General features: G+C 33.7%; 2 protein-coding genes across 2 annotated transcripts; both read right to left on the bottom strand.

Annotated features, from left to right (window-relative positions):
* Positions 1 to 481: 481 nt before the first annotated feature.
* On the bottom strand, positions 482 to 6,974 carry LOC147398679 (28 kDa ribonucleoprotein, chloroplastic-like). The gene is made up of 4 exons (XM_086447937.1): positions 6,423 to 6,974; positions 6,222 to 6,323; positions 1,630 to 1,882; positions 482 to 822 (listed from the first exon to the last, which is right to left on the bottom strand). Exons 1-4 carry the CDS (start codon positions 6,924 to 6,926, stop codon positions 728 to 730), a joined length of 954 nt encoding a protein of 317 aa, XP_086304063.1. The 5' UTR covers positions 6,927 to 6,974; the 3' UTR covers positions 482 to 727.
* A 3,232-nt stretch (positions 6,975 to 10,206) lies between these two features.
* On the bottom strand, positions 10,207 to 15,035 carry LOC147398680 (putative galactinol--sucrose galactosyltransferase 2). Its single transcript, XM_086447938.1, has 14 exons — positions 14,726 to 15,035; positions 14,040 to 14,299; positions 13,857 to 13,947; positions 13,687 to 13,735; positions 13,458 to 13,549; positions 13,245 to 13,352; positions 13,026 to 13,145; positions 12,532 to 12,942; positions 12,287 to 12,428; positions 11,797 to 11,864; positions 11,534 to 11,668; positions 11,211 to 11,437; positions 10,700 to 10,788; positions 10,207 to 10,613 (listed from the first exon to the last, which is right to left on the bottom strand). Exons 1-14 carry the CDS (start codon positions 14,902 to 14,904, stop codon positions 10,320 to 10,322), a joined length of 2,265 nt encoding a protein of 754 aa, XP_086304064.1. The 5' UTR covers positions 14,905 to 15,035; the 3' UTR covers positions 10,207 to 10,319.
* Positions 15,036 to 21,692: the final 6,657 nt, after the last annotated feature.

Consider the following 21,692-nt stretch of genomic DNA (forward strand, 5'->3'; position numbering starts at 1 on the left):
CCCTTATTGTTGGAAATCATCAATCACGCTGGGTTCAATGGAATGGGTCAAGGTTTATGGCATGACCAACACATGGGACAGATAATTGTGGTCAACACCAATTGAGGCTTCCACTTGATTTGGACCAAGGTTTGAGACTCTTGTACAAGCCATCATTTTAGGGTTATTTGATTTTGAATAACCCACAATATTATTAAGGAAAAAGCTCATAACAAACCTACAAATATAAGAAGAAGAAGAAGAAACCTCATGTTAATCAAAACAAAGCTACAAAGACCATCACATCTACTTTTTTTTTTTTTTTTTAAGGATCAGTAAAAGACAATCCTGTCTTTCATGTGAGAATAGTAAATGAAAATGAAAAAGTCTGATCGTCAGTGAAAATTTTCTATTAAACCCAAACAAAAAATTAAAGATACATAAATTGACAGCTTCAGGTAAATTGCAGTCTTCCAGTTGCATCTTAATTGGATTTACGAAATGATAATAAATTTTAATCACATAGAAATGGATACTGAGTGATCATAAACACACCAAACTAATTAAAGAAAGAGAATAAGTAAAAGGTCATCTTACGAAAAGACTTTCAACTCCTAATCGAAAACTTTCCCTTCACTAGCTAATGCAAAATTAAACAAAAAACCAATTGATTACTAGAAATACTCCATTAGAAAGGAACCTATCAGACTTACAAGAAATTCAAAAAAGGCTCTTAGATCTCTTTGAATTAAAAGGAGCTACGCCTTGGTCTCTCCTCAGCAACGTTCACCCTAATTGCCCTCCCATCCAAACTCTGCACAACCAATAGCATGGATTCAGGTTGTTTGCTCAACAAAGAGATGACATAAAGAAAAAGAATCTTGGAAATAGACAAGAGGGTTTATGATAAAATCATGATGATTTAACAATATTTGCAAGTCTTAATACTAACAGGTTTTGGCTTTCTTAAGGTTGCAACATAAAACTATATAATTAAGGTATAATCCCACTTGTATGGAATTCTAATTTTTCCGACGCTAATGTGGCATGTACAATGGGGTCAAGAGAACCCTAACTCTTGACCTTAGATAAAATAAGGGTCCAAATACTTGACAATGTCTAAGGAAATATATCAATTCTATTTTGTATTATGTACCCTGGATTTATACTTTAACGAAAGGGTAAATTAGCCTTTGACCTCCTATGGTTTGGAATAATTCCACATTAACCCACTACCATTTTGATAATTGCACTTACCTCCCCTTTCATAGACATTGTTAAAGTTCAGATGTCATTTTACCGTTTAACCCTCTCATTTTATTTTATTTTTTTAATAAAAAAAATGGTTAAATTTCAAAATTATAAAAATGTCCCTCTCTAAGCATTCACACTCTTAAAAGAGAACCCATTTTTTCAAAGAGATACTTTTTGTTTATTAAAAAGAATAACATTTTGAAAAGGGTAAAATGGTCTTTATAGAATGTAAAAAATCATTTTCTACCTATTTGATTGATGGCAAGTAGACGGAAGGGGGCCTGTTAGTTAATTATAGAGGAGGTAAGTGCAACTGTCAAAATGTTAGGAGGTTGACTTAGAATTATGCCAAATCAGAGGGGGAGAAAGTGTAATTTACCCTTACTGAACGCCCATCCAATTCGGTCTGTGTGGACATTGTTACAAAGCCGAACCCACGTGAACGCCCAGACTCCCGATCACAAACGATCCTTGCATCCACGACCTTACCATGTTCACTGAACACCTGCTCTAGACGAGTCTCATCAACTTGCCATGGCAGGTTCCCAACATAGATTCTGCAAGCAGACTCAAACACTCGAGCGGGACGTTCTGGCCGAGACCCTCTTGGAGCAGCCTTGTTTACTGTCAATAGCCTTCCATTTATATCCTGTTTCAAACATTAAGGGAACTCTCAACCAAGTGAATAAAACCATTGAAGTTTCATTAAATGTCTACTTTAGTCACATAATAGTATATAGAACATTGGCACAAAAATGATAGAACAATAGTGGAAGAGGTAAATTGATGAGAACAGAAGATTTTGAGGAGGTCTTGCCTACATATTATAAAACTCTTGGGTGGTGTTATGGGTTTAGCCCCAAGTTACCAAATTCTTTCCTCGCATTCTGAAGTGTGAACTGATTCACCGTACAGTTCATTTGGGGTTTGTGGAATACAATGGACCATCTACCAACAAATCTGTGAACCCAATTGTTGCGGTTCGCTGATTTTTTTTTTTTTTTTGTTGGGCTCTAGAACCGAAATGTAAAGGTACAGCGTACTTGCCTGAGAAATCCGATTATGTCACCATGCTTTCCTTCTCAAAGACATCACCCCATAAATTTTAGCTTCTTTTCAGTGCAAGAGTCATCATCGACGAAAAGTGTATTTGATTCTTCACCATTTTCTAGCTGCTACCAAATGAATATTTACTTTCTAGCATGCCTTTTGGAATATGAATAATTGACAGTTAGAATTTGATTAATATGATATTTAACCTTGATACACAATGTTTTTTTTATGAAATAATTTTTTTCAAGTTGAATGTATGTTTTGGTTTCATTTGCTATTTTAATATGCGATATGTATAATAGTTTTTTAATGAATGTAAATATATGTGGGTGGGTGGGTGTGCATTGTGCACAACAGTGCCACTGGTGTACCCAAGGGGGTTTGATGCGTAGGCATCAACTTCCAAGTTCCAAGAGCAGCTCATCCCAGGAAGTTCTTTGATTTAGGTGGCCACTACCCACTAAGGCCATGGTACACCCCCTCTAAACCTTTATGTTGAAGTAACAGCCTTCATGTACATGATGTACTGAAACTATTCAAATTGTGTGTGATTTATCATCCAACAAACGAACATCATAAGCTGTTCTGATGCAAGGGCAACTAGATAAGAGGAAAATGGAGTTGAATTGCACTATTTTCCAAAGATATAAGTGCTGTTTGTTTTGGTCGTTTAGAAACATCTCACACTAACACTTGTTGAGTAACTTGCACCACCTAAACTATAGATAACTGTTAAGCAGTAGTGTAGTACATTAAATATTGTGGATGAAAACCATATTCTACTAGATTAGAGTTGAGATGAAATCCATTAATATCATTAGAGTAGCTCCTGGGAAATTGCATTTCCTTTTAACACCTGTAAATTTTTTTTCATAAATTACACCCGACAAATTATCCCTTATATTGGCAATTTCAAAAAGTGTGTGTGTGTGTGAGAGAGAGAAGACCCGTGTAATATGGGCTTTAGACCTCTACTCCCTCCCCTTAAAAAAATCTCCAGGCCTGCCAAAGACTGCTCACTTACGAAATAGGCCTAAGCCTATGCCAATGGACTCGTGACATCCATGCACTGAGTTGTCAAATGACGCACGTTAAGAAGGCCCGAATGAAAGACCCAAGCCTACGTGCACGGGCCCATCCAACAAAGTCCTACAAATGAAGACTTGGGCAGTCAGTTTGATAATGATCGAGTGACATTGCTTCTTCGGTCCGAACCAAGGAATCCCTTAGATATGATGCAAAATGGATTTTGTTCTATCGTTGATCAGAGATTTCTATATGAAAAATACGAATCGGAGTTTGAAGAAGGGGAAGGAGAAGGAGCCCTCGACCCGCAACAGATAGAGGAGGATTTATTCAATCACATAGTTTGGGCTCCTAGACTATGGCCAGAGAGAAGATTCTAGCCCATCCAGCCTCCCTATTTTTGAGGAGATTCTCTGCCAGGATGGGAGGTTGGACTCCTCTTGTTGGGTAGAAGAGGTTTGACCCTTTTGTCAGGTGTAAAAGAGGTTCAACTCTTTCGTGGGCTAGAGGATCAATCCTTTTTGGGTTTTAACCCTTTGCTTTACTTGTCACGGGCTTTTTGCATGGCGCAAGGAATCTTTCTTTAGGAATTCTTAAACCGTGGGCTCCATCTCCATAAGTTCTTGCTGAGGACTCATCAAAACAGCCCTTCCCTTCCTTCCTTTCACCAAGGGAGCCCTTTTTTGCTTACGCGCCTCTGCAAGAGCCATTATTTCATCTAGGCCGATTTCACCCCAAATGAGGGGCTTCGGATCCCTTTATAAAAGGATTATACAAAGAGTCGACTAGGCCTTGTAGAAGCGAAGATCGATGTCTGTCCCAGCCACATCCTCTTGTCACACAACGAGTAGATGTGAACAAGAGCAAACGATGGATAAGTGCACACCAATAGGGGAAGAATAACTATACCACTAGAACTGATATGGCATAAGGATAAAGAAAACAAAGATAAGAGAAGGGCCTGCTCAGCCCCGAACATGAGGTCCAATGATACCAGACCTACGATGCTTGTAAAAGGTAAGAGAATGGGAAGCAATAGAAACTAAACTAGTAAGTGCAATATCTTTCACACAAGAAAATTGAATCCTCTCCATAAACAATGACAAGTCATGCGACCTTAGCCTGCCATTAAATAAAAATGAAAATATATGGTCAGTACGGTATATATTCCTTTTGAAAGGACAACCCTCCAAGTCCAATACTAATAGCGATGCGTCCATGCGAAGATGGGACTTCTCCAAACTTGTACAAAATTTGGTTACTTAGGGAAATGAGATTGGGATATTGAAAAAAATTCAGGCAGGTTAAATATCCCCCCAGCAAAAGCATCTAGATATTTGTACACTCTAATATGGGCATTTTGACAGGTGAATTTGAAAAAAATTTAACAAACCCATAACTTAACTTTCTGATCACTTCAAAAAACTTTTAGGACAATTAAAAAACTTCTTGACAACACATGCTTTTCATCAAGACTAGCAAATAGGTAGTTGGGGATTATATAAATGGGCACATTATAATCAAAACATAAATAAATGGAACTTAACAAATAGGTACAAATCACACAAGTAATCAAGCAACTTTAATACCACTTGACAAGATAAAAGAGCATCTTCAAGATATAGGTCATGGAAAGATGCTATAATATATCTTACACTTTGATCAAATCCTTTAGACTACGAAGTATAGTAGAATCCTGAACATAAATTACTCAATCAGTTCTTCTAGTTTGAAGATTAGATATTACAGATTTAAGAACTATTGTTTGTTTAATTGCATCATCCGCCCACAGCACTTTTACGATAAACCTAAACCACTATTTACAATAATGAATTAAAAAATGATTTTCAAGTTCTATAAATACAAAGGATCGGTACCAAATAAAAAATGTCATCACCAGTATGATGTTAAACAGAACAAGGATCATCTTACTTAATGGATGGTTACAACTATCAAACTGAAGTATGCTCCAATGTTCAAATGTGAATTGATGGTCTCAGAACTCTGTTCAGTTGACTCAGTTTATGAGTTGGGTGCAATACCAAACTAATGCTCTTCTTTATCAAAATATACTAGCTCACTCAAAGTTGATGTAGCTGACTATGATATTAACTTTTTACTGAGTTGGACACAATGAACTCAGAGACAAAAAGACATCCACATTCAATCTTATTCTACAACTAGTAGAACCCTGGATAGACAAAATGGTGTATGTGTTGGTGTCAGATGCTAGTGCAATGCGAAGTGTCAGAGACATTAAGCCCCTGGTTCCACATGTTGAGAGATCGCATAATATAGAAAGAATGCAGTTAGATAAGTTGATTTACATTAAAAATGAGATAAACACTTTTGAATAACTCTAAGATTTCTTTGGTCACATGCCAACGTGTCTTGCATGTGAAAATAACAAGGTATCAACAAAAATCAATTCTTTGATGGATTGCCAGTAGTGCATAGGTGCAAACCAATATTACTACCAACAATTATACAAGAAGTGCAGTTAAACCAGCACCCATTCATGTTTACAGAATAAAAATTTAAGAGTATCAAATAGCCAATCTAATATTACTAGTACCAAGAGATGAAGTCCCAAAAGGGTTTTATAATTGCATTATAGTTGAATAGACATTAAGAACCTAAACCATCAAAATATCAAACTAAAGAAGATTCGAGAAAATGAACAAGAGATGTTGCAGCAAAGCACGAAAACCTTACAGATTGACACTTATTTGAAACAAGTACATTTCCACACTCAGTGTCGAAAAATGTATATTTTTTGTCTAAAAGATATCTAAACAGAAAAGATAAATATTATATTCAAGCAACAAAATTAATAAATTTTCCCCCAAAACAACTCAATCAGATAATAACACAGCCATTACTAAATTGAACTAAAAAAACAAACTTACATAACGGTGGAACATCTCCACAGCTTTCTCAGCTTGTTCTACAGTATTCATCGTGACAAACCCGAACCCACGACTTTGATCAGTCTCCCTATTGTAAATTACCTAAAAACAGAAATAAATCCATATATTGAAACTTCAAAATTCAACCATAATTGGCTAAAAAACAGAGACAATAACCATTAAAAGTGAAGAAATTTATACCTCGGCGATCTCAACAATCCCAGCTTGTTCAAAGAACTGAGCCAACTTCTCACTATCGATATCATATGGTAAATTGCCAACAAAAAGCTTGGCGTCTTCGGGTGGCTCAAACCCATCGTCACCACCACTATCTTCGGTTTCTTCGATGCTCCCCTCTGCAGTCCCTTCGCTCTCACCTTCCCAATCCGAGAGAACAGCTTCGGTCCCCTCTTCTTCTTGATTCTCCCACTTAGCTTCATCTTCTTGGACTTCGTTTTCTTCCTCTTGTTGAGCCCAATCTGAGGTGGAGGCAACCATGGAGATTAGATTTGATGAAGAATTCTTGTTTTTGATGGGAAGATATGAAGGAAAAGAAGAGGAGGAGAGGTGAAGGAATTTTATGGGTTTTGAAGGGAGAGAGAGAAATGGGTATGAAGTTTTGGAGATGAAGAGAGTAGGGAGAGAAGTTAGGCAGGCGTCTGCCATTGATAGAGGCTTGAAGATAGGTGTAGTTGCAGAAGACATGGTGGGTTGAAGCAGAGAGAGAGAGAGAGCGGATAAGGTGTAGAAAATAGAAATGCGAGTGAAGGCGAGTAGGTTAGTTCATGTTGTCGGACACAAATCTCCATGCACTCTAATTAATCCACGTCGTAGAGTTAGTTGACCTAAACGTAATATAAAATTATAAAGGGTATTTTAGAAATACCCCTATTAAATGGGTGATATTAGGTTTACCTCCTTAACAAATGCAAGATTAGGATTACCCTTGACCATAAGTCAACATTATTTTTACTGATGTTTTAACGGTGAAATTTTGATTTTGATTTTTTTTTTCAAAATCTTAAATTACTAAATAGTCTTGATAATCGTATGCCCCCTCTAATATACGCTCCCATTACAGAACTGTAAATCATTTACCTCGGGATACATAAGAAATAGATTTATTATTCTACATATCTCAAGGCTAAGGATATACGTTCTATGATGGGGCCGCAAAGGGGCGTACGTTAGAGGGGGCATCAGAAAATTATTATTCATTACTAAATCAAAATTTCATTGTTAAATCATCAAGAAAAAACAACATTGACTCCTTGCATTTTGCAAGGGTTAAACTTAATTTCTTTAATTTAACATGAGGGTGTTTCTAAAAGAGGAAATTATTAAAAAATCTAAAAAAACGTAATACATTTTTTATAATTATCAAATCAAATCCAAATCGGCACTTTAAGTATCGAATTTAAAAAAAACAAAATTCAAATGTCGAATTTTTTAAAAGAGAGAGAGATAAATGCTAAATTTTTTGGCTCACATCCTAACAAACATTTGATATGTGGCACAATGACATCAACAATAGAAAGAGCTTCTCTCTCTTGTCCATTGCCCACATATTTATTTTTTAAAATTTCAAATCTTAAGAAGGGTTATTGGTTCCACATGGAAAATCCAATAACACAGTCTTTTAGATTTCATGAAAATATTCATATTTAAAAAAATTATATTAATATTTTTCTAGCTTGATCCAAGGTGTTGAAAATGGATGCCCACCGAGCATCCAAATTTAAAAATAAAACTCAACGGTGAAAAATAACTATTTTTTATTTTTTTTATTTTTAAGTTCATATAAATTTTTCCTCTACAACTCCATTGCATCAGATCATGTTTTTTAATGTCACAAGGTGATCAAATTAGAAAGTTCACTTCAGGAGAGAGAAAGTGGTGTTGCCAAAAATAATGTTTATTTAACATTAAAAAACAACGCCCTTTTCTTTCTCTTGCCCATAGTGAAAAATAAAAAAATAAACTTTCTAATTTGATCACCTTATGGTATTCAAAAACATGATCAGATGCAATGGAGTTGTAGAGGACAAAATTATATGAACTTAGAAAAAAAAAATTAAAAAATAATTATTTTTCACCGTTGAATTTAGGTGCTCGGTGATTACTTATTTTTAACATTTTAAATCAAGCTCAAAAAACAATATTTTTTTAATTTTTTTTTTTAATATGAATATTTTCATGAAATTTAAAAGGTTGTTAGATTATCAATGTGATAATCAAAGTGGCCCCAACGACCCTTTTTAAGATTCAAAATCTTAAAAATAAATATGTGGGCATTGGGTAAGAAAGAAGTTCTCTTTATTGTTGATGTCATTGAGCCACATATCAAATGTTTGTTGGGCTATGAGCCAACACGTGATAGGACATGCGTAAAAAAATTTAGCATTTCTCCTTTTTCAAAAATCGAAATTGATCAAAATTTGATTTTTTTTTTTTTTAATTCAGCATTTTAAGTGTTGAAATTTTATTTAATTTTTTTTTTAATTCGGTATTTAAAGTGGCAATTTGGGTTCTATTTGATAATTATAAAAAATGTATTACTTTTTTTTATAATAAATTTTTTTTTCATAATTTCCTCTTTTTAAAATACCTAATTATAAATAGTCCTGGTTGATGGTCAATTAGTCAAATGTGATTGGACAATGCAGTGCCCTACGTATATTATATGAGTCTTGGTGGTAACCTGAGTATCGATACTGGATAGGGTTGTAAATGGGCAGGCTTTGGGTTGGTTCAAGTGGGTCTGGCCCAAATAAATTTGACCTACGTGCAGCCCGGCGCGGCCCACAACTTTTCTTCATTATGTTTTATAAAATTAATTAGCTATAACATATTATAGATGAAATTAGAGAGCTGTTATTGGCACCCCAATTTTACTTATTACACCCCAATTTCTTAAAGTATTTATCATCCCCCAGTTAAACATTAAAACATACTCATCAAACATTATAAAGGTTTGGGTCAAATTATAATCTCAACATTACAAAATTAATTATAACACTCATTCAAACAATCAGTTGTTGTTTACTCGTATAAAATCTCAAACCCAAAAGATAGAAATAACGGAAGAGCTTCGATTTGCATCTCAACTTTGACTAGTTCTTAACCTTATTTTCTTTAATTTTTAATTAGGGTGTAATAAGTAAAAGTTGGGGTGCCGATAACAGCTCTCTAAATAAGGATGTAAGATATCTGGCCAATGTTGGGTGGCCTGACGAGCCTAGCTGAGTCCAGCTCTAAATATGAATTGGACCTAACATGGCTTGGCCCAAACGATTAATCAGGTCTAGTCGTAAATTGGATCCATAATAGGCTCGGTCCGTTCGACATTGGGGGTGGTATTGTCAGGCAACTACATCATGATATGGGAATGATGTAATGGGCTTCAGCTTTAATTGGGTGCTCAAGATAACTTTTTAGAACTTATTTACGAGAGATTTACCGGGCAGACCTATCTGTTGCAATTTTATTACAAAAACTCCCCTACTTTATCAAGTTGTTACCTGCATAAACCTTACTTTATGAATCATGCTACCATGACTTATACAGTAAGATTTCAAATCTTACTAAGGGTCATTGGACCCACATGGACAATCAAATTAGCAAATCTAACAAACAGACCTTTATATTGCATGTAAAAACTCAGATTCTACAGAAAACATTAAAAGAAAAAAAAATCTTTTTGATCTTGATAGTAGATGTTCAAAAACTCTCAAATTTAAAATTAAAATTCAATGGCAATTTTTTTTTTCAAATTTTTTTGTTAAATTTCTTAGAATTTTTTCCTTCGTAATCTTATACAGATTACGTCAGATCATGTTTTTAAACACTTCAAATTAATGTGGTTAGAATCCACTCCAAGATATGTTTAATTAACAAATTAACTGCAACATACATATTTTACTAAAGTAGGAAACAATTTAAGATACTTTGTTTTTTCAAACTAGTTAACTTGCATCTTATAGTATATTTTAAATAGCCATGAGCACACTTCTCATAGGAACTGAACTTTGTTACTTTGATGCAATAATTTTAAAAGCATAACAAGAGATAGATGCAAATTACTTTGATGCAGAAACCTCAATAGATAACTTCGATTTCTCGCACATTGCTTTCATCTTGAACATAAGGTGGAAGTTGTAATGTCAAGAACTCAACCTTAGCGTCGTAATCGAATGCCTCCTCTTTTGTATCCACAGTACAATACTTTGGCTTTGTGCTCGAATATGCTCCAAAACGACCACAACCTCGCACTTTGATCTTTATCGTACAGCTTGAAGAATCCTTGGTGCAGTTTAGTGCTTCAATCGCTCCTCCTGAGTTATACATGTCAACCAATCCAATTGGTGCAAAGTGAACCTTTAGGTTGTATTCCTGGTGCAATAACCTTGCAAATTTTGGTAACTTGGAATATGAGAAATGGACAAAAAATGAACCATAAAGGTGATTGACAGACTGACCCTAATTGGAGATATTGTATATACTTCGCATTGTAGAACACCTAAACCTACTTCAATGTTTTCGTTCTTCGATAGTCTGGAAAGAGATCCTGAAACAAAAGATGAACCATGTAGTTGGTTAAAACATGAAATCAAAATGTGAGAAACCTATATTACCTGGTTCATCGGTTCACTTGGTTCGAATTTGGTTCCGTGGTTCGCCACTCTAGAATGAACCCATTTCATAGGGTTAAGTAGAGATAATTTGTTCCTTGGTTTGCTTGTGCCCATATATAATTCAAGAATATAAATTACAAGTACAACTATAATGTTAAAAAACTCTAAAATAGAAACAAATTGATATAATAATCCAAATTCTAAAAATAAACAATGAAAAAAAGATAAAAATTGTTGCAAACCCATGCTTTGGTTTGCCAAACCCAATCAAAATTCATGGGTCGGACTAGTACCAATGAATTGGGTAACATAGTGAGAAACGATACTTGGGTAGGAAGGGAGATTGGAAAATTACCTGAATTGAAGGCATAAACAGCACAATCACCAGTCCAATTCTCACCAGTAACATCTTCGAGAAATTCAACATTGTTGGGACTGACACGGCCCAAAATGGGCGAAAGCTTAAAGTCAGACACGAGCTCGCTCTGATCTTTCTTTATGCAAGGCCAACTTCCCACTCCTTGGCAATTAAAAACGCCTATAATTCCCGATAACTTGTTCAAATTCCAAATCTTCAGTAGGCTGCAAGATCAATTCATGTAGTGACCATAGTGAAACTCATGTACTTCTTTGAAGTTAATTAATTGGAGTTTAAAATATATACTTGAGGAAATTCACCTTTTCCCATCCATGACGGGGTCCTCAAATAAACAATCCCGAGTAGGCCGGCCAGCATATCTTGCCCTTAGAACACTTCCATCAGGAAGGACTAGCTTCTTGAGAATCTTGAAATCATGTATGCCTGGTTTGTCACTTTATAGAGCAGAGAGGATTAGTAAACAACTTACCTCACTATGAGAGAGAGAGAAATAGAAGCCTAGTATGAGAGAGAGCTTTCTATTAATGGGATGGAATCTTAATTGTTAGTGGTTTCTACTTACCTTACACATACCCCACATCCACCCAAAGCTCTAGCCACGGCATGGAATTCTGCTGCTTCGTGTTTGCTCTGAGATTAAGAGAGAAATGCTCTTAATTTCTGAAATTCACAAGTACTAAAGCCTCAGTTTTGAGCGAGACTGTTGAGTGAATATTTTCCTCAACTCTCAGGTGTGTCATGCCCCATTTAAGCCCCCATGACCCTCTTATATTTATAGTTCTCCCCCTCTCCAACAGATCGGTCTTTTGGAGTTGGTTGGTTAGCATGGTATCAGAGCGCTAGGTTCGTCTAAGTCACGGGTTTGATTCTTTCCACCCGGAGTGTTGAGTATATATTTTCCTCCACTTTAGGGTGTGTCATACTCTAGTTAAGCCCTGTGACCCTCTTATATTCATAGTTCCCCCCCTCTCCAACAGATCGGTCATTTGTTACAGACCACAATTGAGTCAACTCAAAATTCAAAGACTGTAACCCAATGTATCTCATCTTACTTGGAAAATGTCCCAATCCGGTACAACAATCTCCCCTAGAAAAAAACTGTTGAATGCAACGGATGCAACATGTAAGGTCTGAAATGTTTCTTCCCTCGGCATAAAATCCTCTGATGCTCTGGCAACGGCGCTCTTTTTTGAGCTGAAAGCAACCAAACTACTCATTAAGATCCTACTACTTGGTTTATAAGCTATCATATATATATATATATATATATCTGAAAAAAGAAAAGAAAAAGGTAAACCTGTAAATAGTATCTGTGTTGTGACACATGCAGCAAATTATATTATTTCCTTCAAAATTTCTCGTGATTGACTCCTCAAGGGCCAGCTGATATTGTCTGGTCAATGAGACCCGTCCTCCGTAGCCGGATCCCAGAGTTTCTATTACATTCTGCACATCTACCTTGACTCCATCAACACCTCTACTAGAAAGGTAACCATGAAGGTCATCATAGAACTCATATATCTTTGAAGGATCTATAATCCCAACCCCATATTTCGCCAAGCTGTCCATGGCAATATCTCTAATGTTCCCCGTGTGACCCGAAGTCATAATTGGGTATACGATCTTTGGGTTGTATTTCTTCAATGCTTCCGATGATGGTAACAGCCCACCCCAATAACCAAGCAAGGCATGCCACATGTAAATACGCCTACAACATCCAATAAATTTATTAGTTCATAAATACTGAAAGTTAGTGAAAATCAAATTTGGTGGTTTGATCAAGAACTATACTTCAATCCGTATCTCTCTTTGATAGCCTTGATGAACTCACTGAAATCATAGGATGTACTACCAAATTTTATGTCCCTAAACTTTTTGTTCTCTTTGATATCTACTAATCTACTTGCAAACCTATGGATCAACACAAGATCAAGTGAGGGGGATTAGAACCAATCTATAAAGACGACCCAACATAAAGGGTAGCAGAAAGTATTGGTAAATAACACTTACTGTGTCCCTTCAATGAGCGGTTCACCTTCCTTTTTGAATTCATTTACTGTTTCTTGCCAACCATCGTCAATGATCAGAAATCTTGCTGGACAGCCCCCTGTAGATAAACTGCAAAAAAAAAAAAAAAAAAGATTATTAAATCATGTCTCTTGACTGGGTTATTGGTCATGTTAGACTGAATAAAGATTGAAATATCATATTTTATTTTAGAACCTTTCAAGTCCCTCTTTTATTCCTTGTGGATTGACTTCAGTGTAGAAAGCATCCCAAGTACACCACCCAAACCAATCTAAGTTTGCTGGGATCTGTCAATTAAATCACAAAAAAAGACATTTTTTTCAATAAAATAATTTTCACCCGAGAAAATCTTCCAATTTCATTGCGTTGTCCGTGCTCACAAACATGCATAAAATATAAATTGAAGATTCGGGTTTTTGCTAACCTTCTTGCTCTCAATGTGATTGAAGGTGCCCTTGTGTTTCTCTAATATCCTACACCCATTTCATGATTTAAAACATAGTAACTCAATTACTTTAAAGAAACATAATAGAATGACGTATATCATTTAACGATAAATCAATTAGGTAATCTTGATGTTTGAAGCAAACCCACTTAATGGATTCCTTCATGAGCTCAAATGGGTTATCCCCCGAATTGACAAAAACAGCTTCTTGAGCTTGTGAGGTTTGAACATTAGGGTCCCCTGTAGAAACAAACTGTTTCGATGAGACAATCGAATATAAATCAAAAAACCCAAAACACAAACAAAACTAAAAGACCAACCAACAAACTAACCGCTTTCGATGTATAATTGAAGCTCATTGGTAGAACTACCCTGCAAACTTGTACGAAATTCACCATCTAATACCGGTAATATCAGTATGTAGAAAGTGTCTTGGGTAGTTGAATCAATTGTTTCTACATTGAGAGCAGAATCTACTTTTGCTTCCAATAGCAACATTTGGGTTTCGATGGGAATATCGCTTCCTGATTTTCCGAAACGCGGTATCATCCACCAGATCTTGAATCTGAAGAGAGATAGACATCTATATCCCCTGCAATGCCCACATAGAAACCCAGTTTTATACCTCAAGAAAAAAAAATGAAGACCTTTGTTGTATGAGATGACTTAATGGTTATGTTTTTTGAAATAAATTCAATTTGTAAAAATAAAATAAAAGAAAGATATTTATATTAAAATTGACAAAACCTAAAGCCCTATTCTAAGCATGCATGAATGCATCTTTTTTTTCAAGCAATTCTTCACATTGTGATCTTCTTGTCTCTCCAAACTCTCAAATTTAGTGAAAAACAGTAAAATAACCACCAAAAAAAAATTACCCATTAAATTATTCTACCCATTTAACCATCTAAATCCATCAATTCCTAGTTTGACATTCAAAATATTAAGCAAACTAAACAGAATTACACATAAATATATGTATGTAAGAAAAATATGCACAAACAAAGCAGAAACTTACTCAAGAACACCAAGAGTGAAAACATGGTAAGAACTTCTAGTAGTTGAAGTTGCTCCGATAAAAGCTGACCCACAACTTGCCGGAGAAGTGACAATATTTGCCGGAACACAACTTAGAACCACCTTACCACGTATCATGAGGCACCCATCTCTAATGCTAGGCGTGGATGTGATCGTCATCTCGTAGGTTTCTTAGACACATAAACATAAACACAAACACAAACAACTTTGATGGATAGAAAGAAAGAAAGAAACTCAGAAGAAAGAACTAAGAGTCTAAAACGTGGAGAAGAAAGTAAACCAGCTGCACAACAACGACTAAATCTATGGACTAGCTACTTACAAACAAATATATTTTAAGAATAATGATTTTCTCCTTGTCCACCTCCTACGTGGCAACACCATACTCTTTCCACGTGACTGTATATAAAATCATAGATTGTTTTTTCTCGGGATACTTCACACATCAAAATATATATATATATGGGAAATGTTCAGCACCCTAAGTTTTACCACACACTTTAACAAACGTTTTTTGTCCTACATGAGTTAGAAGTTTTGGAATGGGCTGATTTTTGATGAGGATGATCTCTATGATTAGAAGATCATTCTCCCCAAAAATCAGCCCATTCCGAAATGTTTAGCCCCATGTTTACACATTGAAAAATCGTGGACCGTCCATTTTTTGTAAACCATTTTTGATGGGGTTAGAAGTTTTGGAATGAGCTGATTTTTGGTGAGGATGATCTCCTCACCATAGAGATCATCCTCACCAAAAATCAGCCAATTCCAAAACTTCTAACCCATGTAAGACAAAACACGTTTGTTAAAGTGTGTGGTAAAGCTTAGGGTGCTGAACGGGACCCTATATGGAAATGTTCAGCATCCTAAGTTTTACCACACACTTTAACAAACGTTTTTTGTCCTACATGGATTAGAAGTTTTGGAATGAGCTGATTTTTGGTGAGGATGATCTCTATGATTAGAGATCATCCTCCCCAAAAATCAGCCCATTCCGAAATGTTTAGCCCCATGTTTACACGTTGAAAAATCGTGGACCGTCCATTTTTTGTAAATCAATTTTGATGGGGTTAGAAGTTTTGGAATGAGCTGATTTTTGGTGAGGATGATCTCCTCACCATAGAGATCATCCTCACCAAAAATCAGCTCATTCCGAAACTTCTAACCCATGTAAGACAAAACGCGTTTGTTAAAGTGTGTGGTAAAACTTAGTGTGTGGTGAGGAGATCATTCTCACAAAAAATCAGCTCATTCCAAAACTTCTAACCCCATCAAAAATGATTTACAAAAAATGAACGGTCCACGATTTTTCAACTTGTAAACATAGGGCTAAACATTTCGGAATGGGCTGATTTTTGGGGAGGATGATCTTCTAATCATAGAGATCATCCTCACCAAAAATCAGCTCATTCCAAAACTTCTAACCCATGTAGGACAAAAAACATTTGTTAAAGTGTGTGGTAAAACTTAAGGTGCTGAACATTTCCATATATATATATATATATAATTATGTATCCTGAAAATATATCTATAATTCTATACAAAACCACGTGGGGAGTGTATGCAAGAGGAGAGTCAGAAAATCATAACTTGTGTTTTAAGAGTCGTGATAATCTGACATCCCTCTTGTCATACTTCCCCTTAAGTGGTACATGGAAAAAAAATATTTTTTTTCTCGAGATACAAAAGAATATATTTTCATAAATTTATGTAATTATGTATCACGGGAAAAAAATTCATGATTCTAACACATATCACCTTAGGAGAGTATGCCACGTGGGGGTTCAGATTATCATTACTCATATTTTTAATGGGGTAAGATATTTTATAAATATATTTTAAAGGTGTAAGATATTTTTTAAATAAAATATTTGTTTGCCTTGTTTTTATTTTATTTTGTCTGTTAGCTAATTTCTTTAATAGAAAATATGCCTTTACCTTTCAATCAAACCGACAAGCCTCTTGGATTTATTTTTTTATTATAAAAAAATTTATATTTATAAACCCGAAATTCAAGGGTTTGAATTTGGTCCGGGTTCAAGTTCTAACGACTAAAATCAAATCAAAATTTTCAGGTATTTTTTTATTTAGGTTCAATCCAAATTCGGGTATCTATTAACTTCAGATTTTATCTGTTCAATCGGGCTCACGTAGATCCAAAATTTAACTTATAAATATAAATCTATATAATTTTACAAGTGTTATTTTTATAAGTTTATATTACATAAGTATATAATATAAGCCTATATATATTTATATAATTATATAACATTATAATTTATAAAGGAGCACCTAATTAACTTTTATATATATATATATATATATATATATAGTTATTTATAATTATACAAGGGATTAGACTCCTAAGAATGACTCATGAAAAAAACATATGATCCCAACTCTTTAAATGCAAATTCCAATGGTTGAGATCTATGACTATCTTAATAACACAAATCTCGAAGATGCTTATCCCGATGATAGATCTCAATCATTAGATTTTACATTTAAAAGGTGGGGTTGGGATCATGTGTTTTTTTTCATGAATCATATTTTATGTCATTGTTATTATTAGAATTTAAATTTAAAAGTTCTTTAATTGAAATTAAATTGTACACAAACTTTAGCAGATTTAACATATTTTTATCCTGAATTTTTTTTTTTTTTTTTGTAATTTCAATAAAATTTTGAAAATAATCACAAATATTTGATGTATTATCTCAATTATTTTATTATATTTTTGTCTCACTACGTGTCTTCTAAAAAAATAATTAAATTTGTATAACGAACTACATGTTGTAACATATAATAGGTGGAATTCCAACGATGTGCGCATCTAATGATTATATATATGGTGGGTAGTAAGCTAAATAATACATAATATTCATCGAATCATTGTTTACTATGAGATACTTTTACACTACTAATAACGTCCCAAATAGATTTAAATTATTCACTTAATACTATCTTGTACTATTAAATTTAAAACATGTGTCGCACAACGAACGTGTAATATTTTTTTTTTAAATTTCTTTGTTAAGTAAAGAATCTTTAAAGTAATTCACAACAATATTTTTACCAGTTGTATTATCTAGTGTAATTGTAAATATTTTATTAGTAATTTCATAATCTATAAAAATATTTCGTAAAGTTTAAAAAATTACTAAGCCACTATGTTTTGCATTTAATAAAAAAAATTTGCTATTATATAAATTTTAATTTTTATATATAAAATATGTTGTAACACATATATGATATACCTTGAATTGAAGTCCATGAATTAGAAGTTGGGCATGTGTTGCTATGTGCATTTTGTAACAAGTACTTAATCTCTAATTTTTGTTTTTGAAATATTTTCATTACATCTCTTTTAAATGTATTTCTAGAAATACTTTTAAAATGAGGAAAATATATATATTTTAAATAAATTCTTTATAATATATTTTTTCAAGGACTAAAAATGGAATTTCTTACATAATAAAAAATTTAACTATTTCTCGTCGTGTTTTATCGGTATCATATGTTTATGTGTTTATTTCGCTAGTGATTGATCAACTAAGCATATTTTGACTAATATCCGATTGTTTTCTTTTTGAACACGTATTTTTATATGTTTGTCCATTGTGTTCATTCAAGTAGATTTAGTAGAAATAGCTAAAACTTTACAGCAATAATTGCATTTAATATTTTTCATTTTCATTTTGTATGACTTTACAATATTTATTAACGTAAAATGTTGTTGTGTCTCGGATTGAAACCTTTTCAATTTTTTGGGAAGATTTGGATTATAGGATTCAGGCTCATTGCTAGCCTCTTAAGCAAAAGAATTAAAATCATCATTAAGCGTATGAATTTGATTAAAATGAAGACTATCATCATACTTTTGAAAGTCTTGATTATTAAAACTTTGGGGACTCATTATTATTTTATATATATAAAAAAAGTTGAGATTTTAGAAATAGAGAAAAATAAAAAAGGAGGAGAAGAAGAGACTATTAATATGAATAAAATTAGAATCACAACACCTTATTTTCAAAATTTTGATTTTCATCGGTTGCCCTTGCCACATGTCAATTTAATCGATTGTCAATTCCCACGTAAAAGAAAATTTTTGACTTCGAATTTCGAATTCACAAGTGCTTGAGTCTTTCTTTATGATAACTTGATTTTTATGTGCTTGAGCCAAAATGATGATTCAATTTAATGAAATCGAGATAAAATTGAACTGATTAAGAAAAAAAAAATCTCAATTTAATAAAAAAGAGAACTTTGTAAATTAAGAGAATTTGTAGATAATTATGGGAATAAATTATAAAATGAGATATTTAGAGAGATTAAGAGAATTTGTAGAGTTTTAAGAGTGGTAGATTGTTTTGAGAAATATGAGGTATTTATAATGTTTTGTATTTTCTTTTCATTTTTGTGCGATTTCCGGTCCTGGTTGACAGTTGGGGAGGGAATCAAAATATTTTGATTTAAAAAATAAATGAAAAATAAAAGTTTATGATTCACGGTTTGGGTTCGGGTCCAACTTTTTTGTTCGGATAATGGATTTCGGGTAAAATGTACATCCTTAGAGCAGTCCTGCATCTCTCCAAATTCTTTTGAACCATTGTATTTGTTAGACTTGAATGTCTATAAATAACTATGAAGCCCACTCGTCTTTAAACTCAATTTTCTCTCTAGTCCTTTTTACGTTTTGTACTGTTGTAATACATAAAATTTAGTCGTGCTTCATTTTTTTTTTCTTTGTTAAATCGGGGCAAAAGGATAGAGAGGTGAGATTTTTATGATCTCTGTTGTCAAACTCTTCTAGCAATCCCAACCATCCTATCTCTTAGCTTCTCCATTGAAGGGGTGTTGGCTAGGTACAAAATTGATTGACTGTGGCAGCTGCACTTATTACATGCCTCACATTCTATTAATAAAATGGTGAGCCCATGTCTTTTCTTCTTTAAACAAATCCACAACAAGTAAATCAAATTACAAAGTTACAACTTATTAGAATCCCTTTTACATTGGAAAAAAAAAAAAAAAACATTAACCACTATATAAATAACAAAACAAATTAAACCACCAGTGATAGGTACAAGGAAGATTTAAAAAAAAAAAAAAAAAAGGATTCAAATAGTTGATTCGTAATATCTGTAAAACATTATATGTAATATAACAAATGATCAGATGTCAACCATCCTTAAATAATCGGCTAGGATTGGGCAAACCGTTACTAGGCATGTTATTAATCAGGTTGATATAGGGTTGATTTCCTTCTAGAGTTGGGAACTAGGCCCATCTAGTAGTCGAACATAATTTATAATATATTAGAAGTAAATCCATGTGAGTCATGTTGGATGGACCTTAATTCTCTATTTGTTGACATGGAGGTGCGCACAGAAGCATAAATGATTTTCACTCGTATCTCAATGAAAAACATCAATGGTTTCGACCACGCCTCCAGGTCAACAATGTGTGAATTGAGGTCACTCTAACATTATTCAAGTCATATATAAATGGGGCTTAGGCTCATAGCTCAACAACTTTGAGGTCATGGCTTCAAATTAAGAATAATAATAAAATAAATAAATAAATAAGTAAATAAATAAAAATCTAAGGGTTGGTGAGATGGCCAAGACCACGTTTTTAGAAGTGGAGATCTTGAGTTCTAATTCCCCCATAATGGCCAACATCAAGGATTTATCCGAGAAATGACTTGGTACATGTTGTGGGAGGAGACTGCATTTGCCCCGATGATTAGTTTGATGCTTCAAGAGACCTAAATATCAAAACTCAAAAAAAAAATAAAAAAATAAAAAAATAAAATTACATCATGCTCAAAGAAAACATGCTTGAATCTCATAAATATGCCTAAATACTTGTTGGGTAAGGCTTGGCTTGGACATAGGCCTTTTCAGACTTCGATTCTAATTATTTACGGTCTTTTTATATTTTTACTCGATTTGTCTCTTAGATTTTTTTTAGAAGTCCTTGTAAATTTATCACACAAGACCATGCTTTTTCAAATTTCTCAAAATGAAATCTTTTCAAAATATAAACACCATGGTTCCCTATTTTGAAGATATGCAAATATCCAAATTTTATACCTTATATATTTTCTTATCCTATTCTCAACACAAAGATTTGTATCCATTATTTTTTATGATATATGCATGGATCAAATATATCATGGTCAATTTCTGTATATGTCATGGTTCCTTATTTCAAAAATGCGCAAATATCAAAATTTTACCTTTTATATATATTTTTCTGACCTATTTCCAACACAAAGATTTGTCTCCAATTTTAATGATATTATGCCTGGATCAAATATTTCATGGTCAATTCTTCAGAAATAGTTAGGAGTAATTCTTCTACTATGAAATATGATAAGTGAGATTTTTGAGTCAAGTGTTTATACAATCTTCTTCTATTCCAAGAAATGAATCATCGAAATAATGAGTCAATTTTGGAAAAGGCATGGATTATATACACTCACTTTTTTGCTCACTTCACCCACTTTACTGCTTTCATCCACCATCCCTACCGAATCTCATTTTCCTCCTCAAACTCCTCATTCTTCTTTGTATCTCTTTCTTTCTCATTTTTCTTGTTCTTCTTCTTTGAACCCACATAAGTTTCAAACTAGGGTTTCATGATACAAGAAACAATACCCTTAAAACTTATAAAATAGGTTAGCAATAATTGTGATAATCTCAACTCCTAATGTAGTAATTACTAGAAAATCTCGTTAGCGAAAAAAAAAAAAATCTAACAAAATTTCGTTCGGTAAGTCAATATCAAATTTGTCAATCGATAAATTCCTACCAAGTTGCAATGTAAATTTTCAATAGCTTCCTACCGAACAAAAAATTAGTTTTTTCTTTTTTTTTAAAGTGGGTATGACCGAGTACTTTCACGATTTATTGGAAAGGGGTGAACGGGCAAAAAAGTGG

This window comes from Akebia trifoliata, chromosome 7 (assembly GCF_017979445.1).
Source record: "Akebia trifoliata isolate Shusen 1 chromosome 7, ASM1797944v1, whole genome shotgun sequence".
In the NCBI taxonomy this organism is placed as follows: domain Eukaryota; kingdom Viridiplantae; phylum Streptophyta; class Magnoliopsida; order Ranunculales; family Lardizabalaceae; genus Akebia; species Akebia trifoliata.